Genomic DNA, 20,896 nt, shown 5'->3' on the forward strand with positions numbered 1-20,896 from the left:
CATAAAAAACCTCTACCTCAGAACCTAGCTTAGGACTTCCTCAGGGCCTTTATATGAAACTTTAGGAATCTGGCTAGTTTGTATAATTGCCATTGATAAGTAGAATGAATGGTGGCAGAGGAGTTTGAAGCAAAGAGCCAGACAACATAGTTTGAGCCACAGAAGCTGCTTGTGATGGAAAGTGATTTTGAGAAGGGGAAAGAGAGTCATCCAAGTAGAGTTCTTTGTTGCCTTCTCTGCCTGTATGTAAATTCTGTCAGTTTCTTTGCATTTGTATATATTGTTTTCTTATGAAGTTATGTGTTTCTTAAGGGCAGAGGCCTGCATATGGTGCTACGCCTGGTTAAAAGTTAGGTACACAGAGAAGCAATCTTTGTGACAGACTGTCATTAATTGGGCCACTTCAGGGTATGTTGTAAATAGTTTGGAGGCTTTCTTTCTAGTTGAGAGATTGTTAAAAATCTCATATTGAAATGCTCTATAGATTTTACGTTTAATGGGTGAACATTTGAGGTTAGTTTCAAAGCAAACAAAATTTAAAGACCTGCTAAAGTCCATTAATACCAATATCAACCAAAGCCAACGTTTGTAGCAGCAGCAGCATGACTTTAAAGTATTAGGATGAGTTTTGCCAGGTGTTTGGCTTACTCCTGTAATCTCAGCTGCTTAGGAGACTGAGGCAGGAGGATTGCATGTTTGAGGCCAGCCTGAGTGCCTTAGTGAGGAACTGTCTTTTAAAAAAAAAGTCAGGGTGTATTTCATTGGTAAAGTGCTTACCAATGAAGGAGGTCCCAGGTTCAATCCCTAGTACCATTTAAAACAAAAACAATCAAATCTGTCTTTTCAGTTGAATTAATTAAAAGAAAGTGAAAAAAGATTTTTAATTCAGATTTTTTAATTGAATCACTTTTCAACCTTTTGACTAAGATCACATGTAGACTTTTAAATTGATAGTCATTATTTACGATCTTTTGGGATATAAAATCACAAATTTCATTATTCTTCCCTTTTAAAGTTTAAAATCACCATTTCTTATATAAATTGAAGAAGAAATATAAGATGTTACAGATATCAAAATTTCCAGAAATATGCACAAAACCATAATTTTGACTGGTACTTTAAAATACTTGACATTTTTTTCAAAACTTTTTTTAGTAGATGGACACAATACCTTTATTTTATTAATTTTTATGTGATGCTGAGAGACCTAACCCAGTTCCTCACATGTGCTAGGCAAGTGCTCTACCACTGAGCTATAACCCCAGCAGAATACCTGTCATTTTAGGAAAGTTTTTATTATAATTCACAGCCTTTGACTTCTGTACCATCATGGAAAAACTTACCCTTCAAATTTCAGACTGTTGGGGCTGGGTTATGGCTCAGTGGTAGAATGCTCGCCTAGCATGTGCAAAGCCCTGGGTTCGATCCTCAGCACCACATAAATAAAATAAAGATATTGTGTCCAACTACAACTAAAAAAATAAATATTAAAAAAAAAAAAAACAAATTTCAGACTGTCAAATTTTGTGCAGTGTTTATTTTAAAAGGTAATTTTTTCCCTATTGAAACTTCACTTGTTTTTTACTTTTTATTGTTTACCTTTAAAAAAATTTTTTTTTAGTTGTAGTTGGACACAATTCCTTTATTTTATTTATTTATTTTTAATATGGTGCTGAGGCTCTAACCCAGGGCCTCACAAGTGCTAAGTGAGTGCTCTACCGCTGAGCCACAATCCCGGCCCTATTGTGTCTCCCTTTTTGAGGCTTAAAATATACTCATGAACTTATGCTTCTGGCCAAGATGGAGTTAACAGAAGTTAGATTTACCCTCTGGCCATAATCACAAAACAAACAAACAAAAACTCCAGACAAAATATATGAAGTAACAGTTTAAAATCCTGAACCACAGGGAGCACAAGACATTCTGCGTTTTGAGAATGCGTAAAATAAACAGGTAAGGCCTGCAATTAGACTAGCATACTGCCAGGATAGAGTTACAATATACAGGTTATGGAAGCCTGGAAAAAAATGAATAAGAATCAGTGAGCTGTGGGACTTCATTTTTTACAAATTATATGTATGAAGGTAAATATATATATATATATATATATATATATATACACACACACACACACACACATACACGCGCGCGCACACAATTTATATATATATATATATGTATGTGAATGTACACACATCCATATATACACACATATATATGATAATAGAGGGGTTACAGAAAAAAATATTTTTTTGGAACTAGAGATTAAACCCAGGGACATTTAACCACTAAGCCACAACCCTAGCCTTGTTTATTTTCTATTTTGAGATAGGGTCTTGCTAAGTTGCTTAGGGCCTTACTTATTTGCTGAGGCTGACCTTGAACTTGTGATTTTGGTCCCACCCTCCCAAGTTACTGGAATTACAGGTGTGTGTAACTGTGCCCAGCACGGAAAAAAAAAAAAAAAAAAACTAAAAAAAAAAATACCTTTATTTTATTTATTTATTTTTATGTGGTGCTGAGGATCGAACCCAGGACCTTGCACGTGCTAGGCAAGCACTCTACTGCTGAGCCATAACGCCAGCCCCTGGAAAAAAACTTTTTTTTTTTTTTTTTTTAAATATTTATTTATTTATTTTAGTTTTCGGCGGACACAACATCTTTGTTTGTATGTGGTGCTGAGGATCGAACCCGGGCCGCACGCATGCCAGGCGAGCGTGCTACCGCTTGAGCCACATCCCCAGCCCCTGGAAAAAAACTTTTGAAGAAAAAATAGTCAAGACATTTCTAAATTTTATTAATTATAAATCCAAACCCAGCAATCCAAGAAAACAAGGGAAAAGGGAATGAAGAACAGATGTAATTAATAGAAAACAATTACCAAGATGCCAGATTTACATACACCCATATCAGTAATCACATTAAATGTAGATGGTCTAAGATCCCAATTAAAAAGCAGAGCATAAGGCGGTGGCGTATGCCTGTAATCCTAGTAGCTCGAGAAGCTGAGAAGGAGGATCACTAATTCAAAGCCAGCCTCCACTAAATTGGAGGCCCTATGCAATTTAGTGAGACCCTATCTCAAAAAAAAAAAAAAAAAGGACTGGGAGTGTGGCTCAGTGGTTGAACATCCCTGGGTTCAATCCCTGGTACCAAAAATGAAAAAACAAAGTACATAGTAAGTTGGATAGAAAATCAAGACCCACTGAATACTGCCTATAAGAAACCTGCTATACATATAAAGATAAAAGTAGGTTAAAGTGAAAGTTCGTGAAAGGATAGGCCATACTAGATACTAATCAAAAGAAAGCTGGAATAGCTAGTGTAGGTTAAAGGTGTCAGTTAATCAGGTATAACTAATAGTACTAAATAGATAAAGCACCTAATAACAGCTTAAAAATGCATAAATCAGAAATGATAAGACTGAAAAGAGAAATAGATTCTACAATGATAGTGGGAAACTGCAATATCTTACCTTTAAGTATTTGATAGAACAAAGACAAAACAAAAATCAGTAAATGATTTAAAAGACTTGAACAATACTATCAACCAACTGAACTAATTGATATTTATATAATATTCTACCCAATACAAGCCAAATACACATTATTTTAGTTGCACATAGGACATTTACTAAGGTAGACCAAATTTTGGCCAGTAAAAAACAGTGTCAGTAAAGTGACTTGAATTATAAAGAATATGCTTTGATGAAAGGGAAATAAATTAAAAATCAATGACAGATATCTGGGAAAATCCTAAATGTTTATAAGTTAATACATTTCTAAGAAACCCTTGGACTAAAGGGAAAAAAATGAATTTGGAAAGTATTTTGTTAATGAAAATCACATTGAAATTTGTGAGTTGTAGTTAATGCAGTGCTCAAAGGAAAATTCATAGCAACAAATGCCTGTATTGGAGAAGAAGTTACAAATCAGTGTTTCCAGCTTCCACCTTAAGAAACCAGAAAAAGAAGAAAAAATCAAACCCAAAGTAAACAGAAGAAATAGGGTAAAGTTAAAAACTATGTCAATGAAATAGAAAACAAAAACAGTAGAGAATGTCAATGGAATAAAAAGCTGGCTCTTTGAGAAGTCCAGTAAAATTGATAAGTCTCTGGCCTGTCTGTGCAGGAAAATAAAAGAGAAACACTATCAGGAATGAAAGAGGTAACATAGCTACAGATCCCATAATTATTAAAAGGACAAAAGGCTGGATGTAGTGGTGCATGTGTGTAATCCTAGCAACTCAGGAACCTGAGGCAAGAGGATCTCAAAATCAAAGCCAGCCGCAACAACTTATACCCTAAGCAACTTAGTGAGACCCTGTCTCAAAATAAAAAGTGCTGGGGATGTGGCTCAGTGGTGAAGCACCACTAGTTCAATCTCTAGTACTAAAAAAGTGGGGGAAGGTAAATAAGAATAATTTGAGTTACTTTATGTTAATGTACTGAAAACCTGGATAACATAGGCAAATTTCTTGAAAGATTACAAAATACCAAACTCTCTGGAGAAGAAATGAATAACCTGAAAAGTACTTTGTTGAAGAAATTGAATTCCCTCAAAGAAAATTCTAGGTCTGCATAGTTTCCCCTGAAGAATCTATGAAATGTTTTAGGAAGTCATGACATTAGTTCTACACATATTTCCTATAAAATTAATGAGGAGGGAATATATTTTTTAACTCATTCTTTGACACTGGTATCACCCTGATACAAAAACCAGAAAAATACATTGCAAGGAAAGAAAATTATAGGGCAGTATCCCTTATAAATGTAGTTGCAAAATTCTTAAGATTTTTTTTTTTTAGCAAATTGAATCTAGTAAACAAAATGATAGATGTGATAAACAAATGTGGCTTATCCCAGAGATGCAAGATTGAACTAACGTTTGAAAGCCAATGCCATGTGCCTCGTTAACAAGTAGAAGAGAGAACCATTCAATTCAGTAGATATACGAGAAGCATATAAAATATAACATGACTTCTTGATAAAAACTCGGCAAACTAGAATAAGAAGGGAACTTCAATCTGATAAAGAGCGTCTATAAAAAACCAATACCTGAAATTATACTTACTGCTGAAAGACCAATTGCTTTCCAAGATCAAGAACAAAACAAGATATACACTGTCACCATTTCTATTCAGCATTATACTGGAGGTTCTGGCAAGTGTACTAAGACAAGAAAAATAAGTCATTCAGATTGGGAAAGAAAAAATAAAGCTCTCCTGATTCACAGATGACATGATTGCTTACGATTTCTACAAAAATACTACTAAAACAATTAAGTGTGCTTAGCAAAATTGCAGGATACAAGATTGATGTGGAAAAGTCAATTTTATTTTATAGATACTAACAAATGAACCATCAAGTGGAAATTTAAAAAGAAATACTACTTACAGTAAATGAAAATATCAAGGGTTTAAGGATGGATTTCATAAAAGATACATAAGACTACTACACTGAAAGTTATAAAACACTGCTGAGAGAAATTAAAGAAGACCTAAATAAAGTGGAGAGATACTGTGTTCAAGGATTAGAAGACTCAATATTGTCAGTTTTCCTCAAAGATATTCATTGTTATCCTAATTAAAAAAAAAAAAATCTTAGCAGGCAGTTTGTAGAAAGTGACAAACTGATTTTAAAATTTATATGGAGGGCTGCGGTTGTGGCTCAGTGGTAGAGTGCTTGCTTTAGCATGTGTGAGGCACTGGGTTCTGTTCTCAGTACTGCATATAAATAAATGAATAAAATAAAGGTCCATCAACAACTAAAAACATTTTTTAAAAAATTTATATGGAAATGCAAAGGACCTAGAATAAAAGCCAAAATAATTTTGATAAAGAAGAATAAAGAAAAGGAGTAACAGATTTTCAGAATGTATTATAGCTACAGTAATCAAAATATGGTATTGATGTTAATTGGTACAAAGATAATAGTTTCATGAAATAGGAAAAGTTCAGAAAAAAATATCAATTTTTGATCATGCCAAGAAAGCTAAATAGAAAAAAAGATTTTTCAAAAAAAACCTTAGACGTTTTGAAGCAACTTGATCTTGATTTTTAAATAACAAAACTTGATACATACCTTACATCATACTTAATAAAAGTTAACTCAAAATTGACCTGAGACCTAAAAGTAAAGCCCAAATCTTTAAAAATGGTGGGAGAAAATCTTTCGTGATTTAGAATTTGGTAAAAAGGTTTTAAGGTCCAATGCAAAAAGCATGACTTACGAAACAAAATTTTATAAATTGGACTTATCAGTATTCAGACTCTTCAAAAGCAACTTTTAAGAGAATGAAAGGACAAGCCACAGACTGGGAGAAAATATTTGCAACTTGCTTATCTGATAAAGTCTTGTTTTTAGAATATGTAAAAAACTCTCAAAACTCAGTAATAAGAAAATAACCCAGTAAAAAACAGGCAGAAGTTCTGAACAGCTTCATCAAAGAAGATAGATCGGTGGCAAATAAGCACATGAAAATATGATCAACATTATTAGTCACTAGGAAAATTGTAACATCACAAGAAGATACCACTACATGCGTGTTAGATATCTTCAGTGCAAAAGACCAGCAGAACCGAGTGTTGGTGAGGATGAGGAGCAGCTGAATCTCCAATATATTTTTGGTGAGAATGTCAAAATGGTACAACTTTGGAAAACAGCATTTTCTTAAGGACTTAAAACATACCTCTTATGTGATCTAGCCATTCCACCTGCAGGCATTTATCCAAGAAAAATGAATGCACATGACCATATAGAGATTTGTACACAAATCAACTGTCTTCATAATTGTGTATCAACAGACAAATGTGTGTGGTACAGTAATACAAAGGGATACTATTCAGCAACAAAAAGGATTGATCTATTGATATACACAACATAATTGTGGTAAGAGAACAAAGCCAGAAAAAAATGACATCAACATTACATATTCCATGTATATGAAGTTCTGTAAAATACAATATTTGGAAAGCGGAACAGAGATTGCCTGGAGAACTGTGCCAGAGAGAGATGAATTTTAAAGAGACAAGGAAATTTTTGTGGGTGACATATATGTTCCTTATCTTGATTGTGGTGATGGCTTCATTATTATGCATACATATTTTAGAACTTATTAAATTGCATACTTAAATGCATGCAATTTATTGTAAGTTAATTATTTCTGATGAAATCTATAAAAAGATACTTGTATGTTCTTCAACATTTATAGCATGTTACTGAGATTTCAGAAGTACATAAGGGACTCACTAAATTGAAATATAATTAATAATTGAACTTGATACGGTGGTCAAACATAATTTTAACTTACTACAAAATTGAGAAACCAGTGATCCAATTTGTTTTTCCTGAAATTCTGAAGGAATTTTCAGAATGATATCAAATGTTAGATTTTATTTTACTGTCAGATTAAAACATTGTTACCCAACTGAATGATAAATATAAAGGGAAAGAATGTCATAAGAGCCTTAAGTACAAAATGGAGGAAGTCAATAGATTTCTACTAGATTTGGGAGAAATTCTCAGACCTTGACTGGGTGGCTAGGTACCTACCATAGGTAGAATAATGACCCCCCCCCCCCCAAATGCCTCTATTCTAATACATGGAATTTGTAAATCTGTAATCTTACAGGGAAGAAGAGACTTTGCAGATTTAAGACTTTGAAGTGAGAGATTATCCTGGATTATTCAGATGAGTGGGTTTGATTTAATCACAGGGGTTCTCCTAAAATGGAGAAACTTTTCCTTTTGTGATTAGGGGGAGAGGTGACTGCAAAAGAATGATTGAAGAATTGCAACATTGTTGATTTTGATGATGGAGAAAGGGAATACCAGCCAAGAAATGTGAGCAGGCTCGGAAATCTTGGAAAAGGCCAGGAACTGGGTTCCCTCCTAGGGCCTCCAGAAGGAATGCAGCCCTGCTAACCCTTGATTTTAGCCCATTGGGAATCATTATTACAGAATGATAGGATAATAAATTTGTATTGTTTCAGCCCCTAAATTTGTGGTAATTTGTTATGTCAGTCGCAGAAAACTGATGTATGTAAGGGGATAAAGCTCAGAATTAATATCCGCCTCCTACTCCCAGGGGGAGTTGCAGTGGAATGCTAACTTTGTAATACTGAAATAAGTTTTTCCATTCTTTAGAACTTATTTTCCCTGCCACCTGTCAAACCTCATTGTCCCATAAAGTAAAGCATGTGTTTATTTATTGAAAAGTGATTCTAAATAGAAAATATTAGAACTGAAGTATCATTTTAGTCTAACCCTCTGAAATTTTCAGATGGAGAAACTGAGCAGGAATCAAAGATTCCACAACTAGTTACCAGTAGATCTGAGTTTCCTGGCACTTCCACACTTTAATGGTGGGGATTTAAGGTGGCCATAGTTTTGTTCTTTGTACGTAAGGATTTGTTCACAGACTAAGATGATATTTTTTTCGTTTATATTGGTTGATTCCATGTGCTCACAAACCTTCAAATCATTCCAGATCCAGAATTACAAAGGTATACAACCACAAACAGATGTTACACATTAGTTTTTGCTTTAAGTACAGGAAGTTTATTTTTAGAAATAATTAAAATTTTTAATTACTATTACTATTATCATGATGCTAGGGGATGAGAACAGGATCTTGTGCATGCCAGGCAAGTGATTTACCAGTGAGCTATATCCATAGCCCTCAAAAGTTAGTCTTTAATATATTTTTAAATGCTTTAAGGAAATGATTATTCTGTGTCTTCAACTCTTTTTGTTACAAATACTATCCTTGTACAGTCCCCCCCCCCCCCCCCAATGGGCTTTGGGAAACATATAATGAAGTTCTGTGTTGTTTTTTGGTACCAGGAATTGAACCCAGGGACGCTTAACCACCACGCCACATCTCCAGCCCCTTTTCTATATTTTATTAGAGACAGGGTCTCACTGAGTTGCTTGGGGCCTCACTGAGTTACTGAGGCTGGCTTTGAACTTGAGATCCTTCTGCCTTAACCTTCCTAGCCACTGGGACTACAGGCGTATACTACCACGCCCGGCCTTGTTTTTGTTTTTATGGTCTTGAATTCTGGACTCAAGTGATCCTGCTGCCTCAGACTCCCGTGTAGCTAGGACTGCAGGCACTTACCACTAGCAAAGTCATATTTTAAACCTGCTTAATTTGTATTGTAGTGCTTTAATGAGAAAATACTGTTATAAGAGGATACAATGTTATATACACTTTTATCCTAGAGTTCTTCCCACTGCATCTCAACTCTCTCAACCATCTTTTCTTCCTGTTGCTAGTTAGTATATACTCAGATTGACGGTAAGATGTGATCCTCTGTTCTTGATTATCCATGTTTACAACAGATTAGCAAAATAAAATAAATATGTGTTGTTATATGCATAGACATCGATAGATTTTAATTATGCTTGGATTTCTTAGCATTCTTGATTAGAACCCAATATTATTTTTACTTTTATAGTTGACACACAGTATAATTTTATTCATTAGATTCTTCAGATTAAAATTTAGAAAAATAATATAATCAACTCATAATGATATTTCGGCATGAACTCTTATCAGCTGCTGTCTTACCAACTTTGCTTTGAATACTTTTGAAAATCACAGTTAATTTTACCTTTTATTGAGTGCTGCTTATATGCCATTTGCTTAAACTAGGTGGTGGAAGCAAATAATGAATAGGACACATTCTCCACTGTATAGTGTGCCAGACTTGTCATATATTACCTTGTTGGCCTGTTACTAGAAATCACCAGCATATTTGGAACTAAACTGGCCTTAAGAAATCAGCTCAAGGGGCTGGGGATGTGGCTCAAGTGGTAGCGCCCTCGCATGGTATGCGTGCGGCCCGGGTTCGATCCTCAGCACCACATACAAACAAAACAAAGATGTTGTGTCCGCCGATAACTAAAAATAAAATATTAAAATTAAAAAAAAAAAATCAGCTCAAGTTAGTCTACCACTGTGGCATAGGTAGAAATTTTGATTTTTCTATCAAAAGCATGGACAAATATTAGAGGAATACAGGAGTTAGTTTGGTTATTTACTCTTACCAAAATAAGTTCCATGGAGACAGAAAATTTTCTGTTGTTTATAGCTGTATCTCCTCTAGAATAGAGGAGTAGGTGCCCCTTAGGTATTTGTTGAGTAAATAGGTGAATGGTCCCTACTTATCCTCCATCTTTTGTTTGTGTCCCTTCTTAGAGTCTTCTTTTTCCTGAGATGGCCACTTCCTCCCTTAAGGATATTTTTTGGCTTACATCCCATTGTCCAGAATTTTGTCACATGGCTACATTTAGCTGCAGGGGAGGAAACTGGGGCTTTATTTTGGAGAGCTTTCTATTCAGTTAAAAAGTGGATGTTTGGGGGCTAGGGTTGTGGCTCAGTGGTAGAGCGCTTGCCCTGGGTTTGATCCTCAGCACCACATAAAAATTAAATAAAATAAAGGTATTGTGTCCAACTGCAACTAAAAAATAAATATTTTTAAAAAGTGGATGTTTTATTATTAAGGGAGTTAGAGAAAGGAATATTGAAAATTTCTAGCTGCCTCTGTCACAACTTTAATAGTGATGTCTGTCAGATGTACCTTTGAGCCAAGCTGTTTCATGACTTAGCCTTATACAGCTTTTGAGAGATAAGTCAAGAAAAATACCAGAGAAGGTTCAGATTGTTGCCTCAGGAGGTAGAAAAGCAGGAAAGAGTTTTATTTGAATCATGGTATGGTATTGAAGGACAATGAGAGGAATAGTGCGGTGACTTCAGTTGCTTTCCAAATTGCTATAATCTTTTAAATTAACATGGTAATGTTGCTGACTTCTTTCGTGACAGAGTTTGAATTTTAAAACTATTCAGCTGTGCTGCCAAAGAACTAGTAATCAGAAGTGAGACTTGTACATTAAAGGTTTGTGAGCCACTGGTTCGTTTGCTTAGTAGTAATAGCAAACAATACTTTTATCTTGATTACTATCACGTAGAATCTTCTGACACCCCAGTATATCACTATCACCCAAACTTCCCTCTTAAGCTTGGCCCCCTCTTTGATTGCTTTCTGGACATCTTGCAAGGACCCCTTGCACCACATGCTCCAGCTAGAGTTCTCTTGCTTTCCTTAGAAAGCAGTCCAAAATGTGGAACTAAGTGAAGAGAAAAAAGTAAAAAGACCTAATGAATGACTTAAGTGAAGTGTTTCATCTTTTTCCTCTAAGTTTGAAAAGATCATGAAAGTAATAGAGCGGTGTTAAACCATTTAAATAATACAAAAATAAAATTGAAGAAGTGAAATTTAATTTCCCTCTTATCCCTACTCCTCACAAATCTCATTATCCAAAGGAAGCACCATTTTGATAGTGGGCATTTGATAAGTATCTTTGCAAATTTCTTATACTACATATAGGAAAATATGTATACATATATGCATCTTGCCTTCTAAAATAGGGTCATATTACAAATTATTCTACAGCTTATCATTCACTTAATAGTAAATCTTGGATATCTTTCCATTTCATTCATGTCAGTGTTAAATGATTATTTATTTGGAATGGCTAAGGCCTAACTTGTTCTGTATTCATCAATTTTCAGAGTTTAGCTGTCTTAACTCCGAGGGACATGAATGATGAAAAAGACATTTTGGCATATGATATGTAATATTGTATAATTGTAATTCAGTACTCTAAAATGATTGCACCCACTGAAATCTACAAACATCTGAGAATCATGGTTGTTTTCTGCAAATAATTAAAATATACCATGCTGTTTGTATTGAATGTATTATCCCATTGACATCAATTGACATTTTTTTTTAATTGCTCTAGAAGACCAAATTATGACTGGGCACCATGCACCATAATAACACACTTCATTTATTACAATCATATTCTTTTTTAATGAATGAACATTTATAAAATTCTTTCCCAAATCATTTGTTTGGATGTTTTTAATGCTTAGGCTCTTAGCTAAATGATTCTTCACTTACCCTTTTCAAAAACCACATAGTCTTCTTAAATTATGCATTTGCCCAATTTTATTTCAAAATTCTCATGATCATCCTCTTGAGGAAAAACTTTGAAATACTTTTGTTTAGTCATAACAGTTAATTCAGCTTTAACTTAAGCAATCAAGTTTCATTGATGAGCAAATCTATGACTATGCTTTTCCTTTTCTTGAATCACTACTTTTTGTTTGTTTGTTTGTTTCCCCTGGACTCTTTCCCTTACTTAAAGCATGTCTAGTTCTTTGCTCTTAAACCTTTGCTCTCCACGTCCCTGTCAACCCAAAGCATTTCATTTTATTCCTTTTTCCCTGGTGCTAGTATCAGATGTCTCACTTCTCATTTTTGCATCTTTATGTATCCTCCTTCTGCTTAACTTTTATACTCAAAACATACTACTTTTCTCATATTTCCAGTGATTACTTTCTCAACCTTTACCATTGTTTAGGGCCCTAGGGAAGTGCTAGGAAATACACAAAACTGGCATTTTTTCCCTTAAAAAACAAACTAAAAAATTTTTAGCTAAATACTTATTCATAGAAAACATCCCATTTTATTCTATGTAGTATCCTTGGAAAGACTGAGTGAAAATTACATTCACGAACACATAAAGTGCTAAGAAATAATCTAATAATAAAAACAATGAGTGTGTAGAAATGAAATACATCATTACCAATTTAAAAAAATTCCTTGAACAAAATAGTGAACTAAACAAAATAGTGAATATAACTGATTGTAATCTAAAATTTCCATCAGGAAAAAATATCTTATAATATAAAACAGAAAGTCAAAGATGAAAAACCAGAAAAAAGCCCAATGATTCTCAGCCATATCTGGCTGCATAGTAGAATATTCTTACATGCTGTTTGAAACACTTTTGCCCTTGCCCCACCATAGGCCAATTAAATCCAGACCCTTTGGGGATGGAGTACAATATCAGTGGCTTTTTAAAGCTTCACAGATGATTCTAATGTTTGCCCAGATTTAGAAAGATGCTTAAGAAACCTGAAGACCCAAAGTGTCCAAAGTCTGTCTAAAATGACTTCTAAAAGCAGAAGACAGAGACACTGAAGGAAAAGAAAGAATAGTAGAAAATTTTCTGGAGATTCCCAAAGACTTGTCTTTAGCAAAGGGCCAGGATATTAAGACCTCTGCAGAAATGAAAGAGAAAGACAAATACCTAGATATATCCCTGTGATATACTTGAACTCCAAGAATAAAGAACATTATTATGTCTTCTAGAGGGGAAAAAATGAGATACACTGAGTTCTAGAGGGAAAGAAACCTGACTGGCTCCCTGATCCAAATCCAGCTCCTGCTCTCATTACCAGATGTTCTCCACTGAATTCTTCAGCCTACTTCTGTGCTTTCTGGTGCCAACTCCAGACCCAGAGCTTCTCCAGGATCCCTTGGAAAGAGCTGCTCTTGATGTTGGGAAGACAACTTGCTTTTCTTCTCTCCTTCAGTCTGATCTCATGCTTTCTAGCTTCTAGGAATTTCCCCAAAGTTCTAGTGCAGTCATACATAATTTTGTTTTTCATCTGAGAGTTCTGTAAACTTCAAAAACTTTTTTCAGTATCCATCTTGGAGAGAGAAAGTTGAGGACTTGTCTTTTAATCTTTTTGAGGCCAAATTGGGCACAACCAAATTAAGAGGGAAAATATTGTATTCTGGTTCATTTTTTTTCTTTTTAAAAATTCAGATGAACTTTATTTTATTTTTGAATGGAGTCTTTCCTAAGCCTACCAGCAAAGGAATACTACTACTACTAATAACAACAACAACCAATAACATTATCAGGTGGTTATCATGTTCCAGTCACTGTTCTGCACTCTAAACAGGAATTAGCTCATTTTTCTTCTGGTTCATTCTTTATTGTATACTGTTTACATTTGGATATTCTAATATTTTCTAGTTTTTTTCCTATTAATATAATCCTTTGCCTCCTACTTATTTAAAAATGATAATTCATCCAACTAAGCAGTCAAAGACAAAGCAAATTTGGTCTATTAACTTTGCTTTCTCAATAATTACTGGTAGTGAGAAAAGTAAGTATACCAAAGCATTTCTTTCCCTCCTTATGTATTTAAGACATAAAATAAAGGGAGAAATAATTTGTAGTTATAGATACAGCTTCCATTTAGGATTCTCTTTTTCCTCACCTGTCTTCCTGACTGAACATCTCAGAGGTTTTGGCCCATGAAGAACTGATGTTGTAATCACAGACAGAAGTCTGATTTACGGCTTGGGAAAGTACTTACTAGATAGGTGAGAGAAGGGAGGATTAAGAAGAGAAAAAGGAAGGGCTGGGGATATAACTTAGTTGGTAGAGTGCTTGCCTTGCACGCAAAAGGCCCTGGATTCAATCCCCTACACCACCCCCAAAAAAAGGAAGAGAAAAAGGAAGGAGAAATTAATTCGGACTTTCTGTTATTTTTTTGTTCTGACCACAATTATGCATATATTTTATGCATAAAATATACATAAAATCTATTATTTTAACCATCTTAAGTGTACAATTTAGTGTCATTAAGTACATTCATAATGTTGAACAACCATCACCACTATCCATTTCCAGAACTTTTGCATCATCCCAAACAGAAAGTTCTCATTAAACAACTCCCCATTCCCTCCTTCTTGCAGGTTCTGGAAATCTTTATTCTACCTTCCGACTCCAAATTTGGCTATTCTAAGCCCCCTTGTTCATTTGTTTGTGGCTTATTTCACTTTCAGGATAATGTTTTCAAGATTCTGTGTTGCAACATGTATCAGAATTTCCTTTTTATGGCTAGGTAATATTATGTAACATAAGCACATATATGCACATACGTATATTTTTTAATACACATATTTTTTAAATCCATCTATCTGATAATGGACACTTGAGTTGTTTTCACCTTTTGGTTGTTGGGAATAGTGATGCTATGAACAGTGGTGTACAAGCATCTGTATAGGTCCCTGCTTTCAGTTCTGAGTATATGTATGCCTGGGAGTAAAATTGTTGGATTGAATGGTAATTCTGAATTTATCACTTTGAGAAATGACCAAACTGTTTTCCACAGAGGCTATACCATTTTCCATTTCTACCAGCAATGTACAGGGGTTTCCATTTTTCTTTATCATCACCAAATATTTTATTCCTCATTGAACCCCTTTTAATAACAGCCATGCTAATGGGTATGAAATATTATTTCACTGTGGTTTTTGCATTTCCCCAGTCACTAATGAAGGTAAGTATCTTATTTACTTACTGGATATTATATATCTTATTACAGTTTACTTTTTTAAAAAAGAAAAATGCAGGCTGAGGATGTAGCTCAGTGGAGGAGCACTTGCCTGGCATATGGAAGACCCTGGGTTCAATCTCCAGCTCCAAAAAAAAAAAAAAAAAAAGAGAGAGAAAGCGGGGAGGGAGGGAAAGAAATGTGTATGAGAATGCAAAGGAATATTAGTATTCATTTCCCTGACCCCACACCAATGTGGAGGAAAGAAATTTCCTGAGGGAAAGTACATATAGATATACAGTTTCATGTAGATAGATAGTCTATTTATGATCTTGTTTCTTCTTTTTTAGATGTATGTCTTATCTACAAATAGATAAGTCATCCTGACACTCCTGTTTATTGGAGTAGAGTGTTTGAGAAAGTGCTGAGGTTGAATTTGCTTGAGGGCTTGTTAGTCCATCCTCATAGAAATTTTTAAAATTAAGATCCACTTATGTTGCATTCTGTTACAAGTCCTGGATATACCTCCTTCCTGTGTCTTTTCTTTATTTAATGTTTTAGCTATAGGAAGCTGAAAGCCAGTATGACCTGGACATCTGTGGTGCTTAGAAAGAATGCTGCTATAATTTTGAGTACTTCTAACAAAGTAGCCAGTTCCTATATTCTTTTATGTCTTCTTTCTGCACATTCCTATTACACAGTACAATGGTCTGATACAAGATATCTATATTTTAACAAAGAGAACAACAGCAGTAAATAATATACATGGGAAATTAGTGGGAAAGGCTTTAAAAATAAAATCTTATTTGGGGGCCTCTAATAATTATTTGTGTTAAGTGAAGTTTCCAGTACACTGTTGATGAAATATTAAGCGTATTCTCATTTTTCTACTATGTCCCAGGTGTCTGCTGACTAGTGCTTTGGAGAGTGCATGCTTATCTGGCATGTCCATAACAGAACGAACTGTGTGTTCCCTTTCTGGTGTTCTGGGTAGCAATTTCCCCCCTTTGAACAGTTCAGCACAGTAAGCTTTTTCATAGATTAATATCCATAGCTACATAGTGATTTTTAATCCAGAATAAACCTAGGATGGGGGAAAGGAAGAAAAGTCTGTATTGTAAATACAGTAAAACTGTCCTAAAGTTTTTTTTTTTTTTTTTTTTTTTTTTGGGGGGGGGGAATTGTCTGTCCTTTTTCAGATAATAACTTGATAAAGTAAAAAAGAGTCTATTTATTTTTGGCTTATGAAAATCTATACTACTAATGGCCTAACTGGAATTAAGGGGAAATACTTTTTATTTGAATTTAAGTAAACCATTGTTTCCAAGAAAGCAAGGCTAGAGCCAAAAGAAACTATTTGGTTTAGTTAGTTTGTTTCTTATTTTTTTGCTCTGGGGGTGGGGGTAATCGGAATTGAACTTAGGGGCACTTTACCACTGAGATACACCCCAAGTCCTTTTTATTTTTTATTTTTTAAATTTTGAGTCAGGGTCTTAAAAAATTGCTGAGGTTCCTGCTAAGTTGCTAAGGTAGTCCTCCTGCTTTAGTCTCCAGAGTTGCTGGGGTTACAGGCATGCAGTACCATGCCAGATTAGGAAAATGTTTCTTGACTGACAGTATTTTCATTCATAGTTTTTGCTGAACTCCAAATGATGAGCATTCAGAAGAAGGCATTGCGTTGTTTGGATGTATTGTAGTCATCCTTACTTAATGTTTTATTATACTTTTTTTTTTTTTTTTTTGGCAACATTTGTACTTCGGAGCTTTCTCTCTCTTTCAGTGATTCTCAGAACAACAATTTTATGTATCAGTTAAAAAATAAATTTTAAAAAGTGGCAGATGTGATGACAACTCACCCCTAAATACTTAAGCATGTGTCTCCTAAGAACAAGAATATTATTCTACATGAAATCGAAATACTATTGCATAGCCTAGAAAATTAACATCTTACACCCTTAAGAAGTTCACTGTGGTTTTCCAAATTTTTCTGATTCTCCCCAAAATATCCTTTTGTCCCCCTAATCTAGGATCCAGTTAATGATTACCTATAGCACTTGGCTGTCATAGCTCTGTCATATCCTTTAGTCTAGAACAAGCCTTCTATCTGTCTTTCTTTGGCAGTGGGATGATAATGGTGGTCCTTTATGATATTAACATTTTTTAGGAGTCTAGTCCACTTGTCTTGTAGAATGCTTCACAATCTGATTTTGTCTTTTCTTCTTTCTTTAATATTTATTTTTTAGTTGGATACAATATCTTTATTTTATTAATTTATTTTTATGTGGTGCTAAGGATTGAACCCAGGGCCTCCCACATGCTAGGCAAGCGTTCTACCGCTGAGCTAAAACCCCAAACCCTTGTCTTTTCTTCTTGATTAGTTTTGAGTTTAATATTTTGATAGAACACCACCTAGGTGATATATATTTCCTACTGCATCATATCAACAGTCACATTAATATGAGCTTATTTCACTATTAGTGTTGTAAAGTTTGGTTATGATGCAAATCACTTTATCAGAAAGGTCTTTTTCCTTTTTTTAAATAAGTAATCCGTGGAATGACACTTTGAAACTGTGTGGCTCTTTTTCCAATAAATTTTCACCTGGTGTTTTTAATTTGTTCAATACTTTAAACCATGGCTTCCCAGGGGTCTACTGATGGATGTCACTGTATCTATAAGACCCTAGGAACTTTTTTTACATGCATGTATTTTCTCAGGGATACAGGTATGAACTTTGAAATATTTAGAAGTTCTTTTCCTTCTGTTGTTGAGGTGCCCTCTATAAGTTTAGGCATTAGAAAAAAGTGTTATAAACAGTGGATTTCTGGAAACTGAGAAGCAACCCTGTTCATCTCATTTTTCTGATTATCCAGCCCAGCATTATGTAGAGCTAGGTACTTAATTTTGGTTGTTTGTTTGAGAACGATTTGTTCTAGCCTTTTACTTATCCTGAGCCAAACATTTGGATCTTTTATGTTTGGTATAAACTGTGCTAAAAAATAAAGCAAAGGGCCTTAGCCCCTGGATTTTGGTGTTCTCTTTGAAGATTTTTGGGCATAGCAATATGATTTGTGTCTTTGTTGTCACTGAAGTAAACTTAGATCATTTGGAAATGAGTTAAAAACATTAGATGTTTTAGTTATATTATACCAATAAGATATTTTTCACAAGGTAAAATAGCTCTTTTTGATTGTGTAGACAAGGGTCTAAGAGGTGACTTAAAGGACCCTTAAGCCTATCATTAGCATAATGTGGAATAGATTCAGAAGTCTTTGATTCTTGATTTGGTAACCAGGGAGCAGTGTGGAATTAATCATGGGAGTGGCCAGGTGAGTTTTGTTTAGCCTATTGATTAGCTGATTGGTAACATTGGTTTGCCTTGTGTGAAAAAATTGTCCACCAGGTGATATTTGAGTAGTATATTTCTTTTTTTTCCTTTGGTACTGGGGATTGACCCCAGAGGCACTTAATCACTGAGCGACACCCCCAGCTCTTTTTATATTTTTTGAGACAGGGTCTCACTAGGTTGCTGAAGTCCTCCCTAAATTGCCAAGGCTGACCTCGTAGTCTTCCTATCTCAGTCTCCTGAGTTGCTGGGATTACAGGCATGTGCCACCATGCCCGGCAAATGGTATATTTTAAAAGTGTAAATACACCACTAATTCAGGTCACCCTATGAAAGTGAATATTTTAAATCTAATTACACAAGTAGAGGGGAAAGGCTTAGAGAAGTTAGAGTAGTCAATATCGGTTTGTAAGAAACAGGAAGAAAACAAGTTCCTTGCATTTATCATTCTAAAAGGTAAGGCATTCTAGGGAATCTAAATGTGAACAAAGCATGACTTTTGCTCTCAAGGACCTTTTAAATCCAGCAGATGTATCCTCTAATAAATATAAACAGTAAGGTATGGGAAGAGCTAAGAAAGTATAGAAAAGGAAAAAATGACCCCCACTTAGTCAAGGTTGGTATGATGGAGGTAGCATTTGATGGGGAAAAAGAAAGTAACAAAAACATGGATGTGGAAGCACACAGGACTTATTATAGGAGAGGAATTGGTCTAGTTTGGCTAAAGCATGAGTTGTATGAAAGTAGTGAATGCTAGACTTGAAAGATACGTTTGGGTTAGATTGTGAAGTGCTTTGAGTGCCACAGGGAAAACTTAATTCTGTAGGTAGTTTGAGCAGGAGAGGGAAAATGCCCTATAAAAGACCCCATAATGATGATAAATGCTTACACTTTTTTAAAAAATATATATTTTTTAGTTATTGATGTACCTTTTTTTTTTTTTAAAGAGAGAGAGAGAGAGAATTTTTTAATATTTATTTATTTTTTTAGTTTTTGGCAGACACAACATCTTTGTTTTGTATATGGTGCTGAGGATCGAACCCCGGCCGCACGCATGCCAGGCAAGCACGCTACCGCTTGAGCCACATCCCCAGCCTAAGATGTACCTTTTTAAAAATTTATTTTAACACCCAAAACTGTGTACTGTCTCCATTTTACAGATGGGAAACTAGGGACTCAGCAGGATTAAGTATATTACAAGTGTCAACAACTGGACCTGCATTAAAACTCCGTCAGATTGTAAAGCCTATTCTGTTTGCCACCATAGTACATTGTCACTTCTTTTATCAAATCACCAGAGAAGTTCTTAATTTTCTGTCAATAATATAGCTGTAGGAAAAGAATATTTTCAAAATTCTGAGAATATATATAATCACCACCAAACCTGATTTGTACCACTCTTTAATTTGAGACCAGAGCTAGATGGGAAATTAAAGAATTGGATGATGTTTTATTTCCATGCTTGATAACAGCAATACATGCTGATAGCAAATGTTTTTGTTTTTGTTATCACTAATTCAGGTCACCCTATGGAAGTGAATATTTTAAATCTAATTACACAAGTATCGGGGAAAATCTTAGTAGACTTAAGATTTACTTACTGGCCCTAAGTAAATCTTAAGTCTACTAAGTCTCAGTTCCCAGGGACATTTAAGATGCATAAAGAAATAATTTTTCCCCTATCTAAAATATATTTCTTCTTGGCAGGGTTCCTGCTTACAAAAGACAATATGACAACTGATGAAGGTGCCAAGAACAATGGAGAAAGCCCAGCATCCACTGTTGCAGAACAAGGAGAAGATATTACCTCCAAAAAAGACAGAGGAGTATTAAAGGTGAGGCTACAAAGATGAATAACACAGGGAAATCTGGAAAGATTGTTTATAAAACCTTTTTTGGGGGGCTGAGGTTGTGGCTAAGTGGTAGAGTGCTCGCCTAGCACACGTGAGGCACTGGGTTCGATCCTCAGCACCACATAAAAATGAAATAAAGATATTGTATCCACCTACAACTTAAATAGATTCTTATTTCATCTTCATAACTGTGAGATTTTTATTTTTAATCCCAGATTGTATATGGTGAAACTGAGGCCCAGGTAGGTAAATTAACTTGCCTCAATATCCTGGAGATCCTGGGTTCAGCTCCAAGTTATATCAGATATTAAAATGCTATGTCCCCTTAACTTCAGAGTGTGTGTGTGTGTGTATGTGTGTGTGAGAGAGAGAGAGAATGAGAGAAAGGATGGGGTACTTCAAAATGTGTGTGTGAACAAAGGGATGCTCTACCACAACTGTATTCCCAGATCTTTCCATTTTTTGAGACAGAGTCTTTCTAAGTT

At 34.8% G+C, this 20,896-nt stretch overlaps 1 protein-coding gene across 7 annotated transcripts in view; it reads left to right on the top strand.

Annotated features, from left to right (window-relative positions):
* Positions 1–20,896, top strand: part of Fkbp5 (FKBP prolyl isomerase 5) — a 111,845-nt gene that overhangs the window by 27,432 nt on the left and 63,517 nt on the right. For all 7 annotated transcript variants that reach the window (XM_046464444.2, XM_058585575.1, XM_046464448.2 and 4 more), the window contains one exon: positions 20,266–20,393. In XM_046464444.2, the coding sequence (XP_046320400.1) occupies positions 20,289–20,393 (105 nt within the window). In that variant the 5' untranslated portion in view covers positions 20,266–20,288. The remainder of the gene's footprint in view (positions 1–20,265; positions 20,394–20,896) is intronic.

Source organism: Marmota monax, unplaced genomic scaffold (genome assembly GCF_021218885.2).
Source record: "Marmota monax isolate L192 unplaced genomic scaffold, Marmota_monax_Labrador192_F-V1.1 WCK01_AAM20220418_F8-fsc00211, whole genome shotgun sequence".
In the NCBI taxonomy this organism is placed as follows: Eukaryota; Metazoa; Chordata; class Mammalia; order Rodentia; family Sciuridae; genus Marmota; species Marmota monax.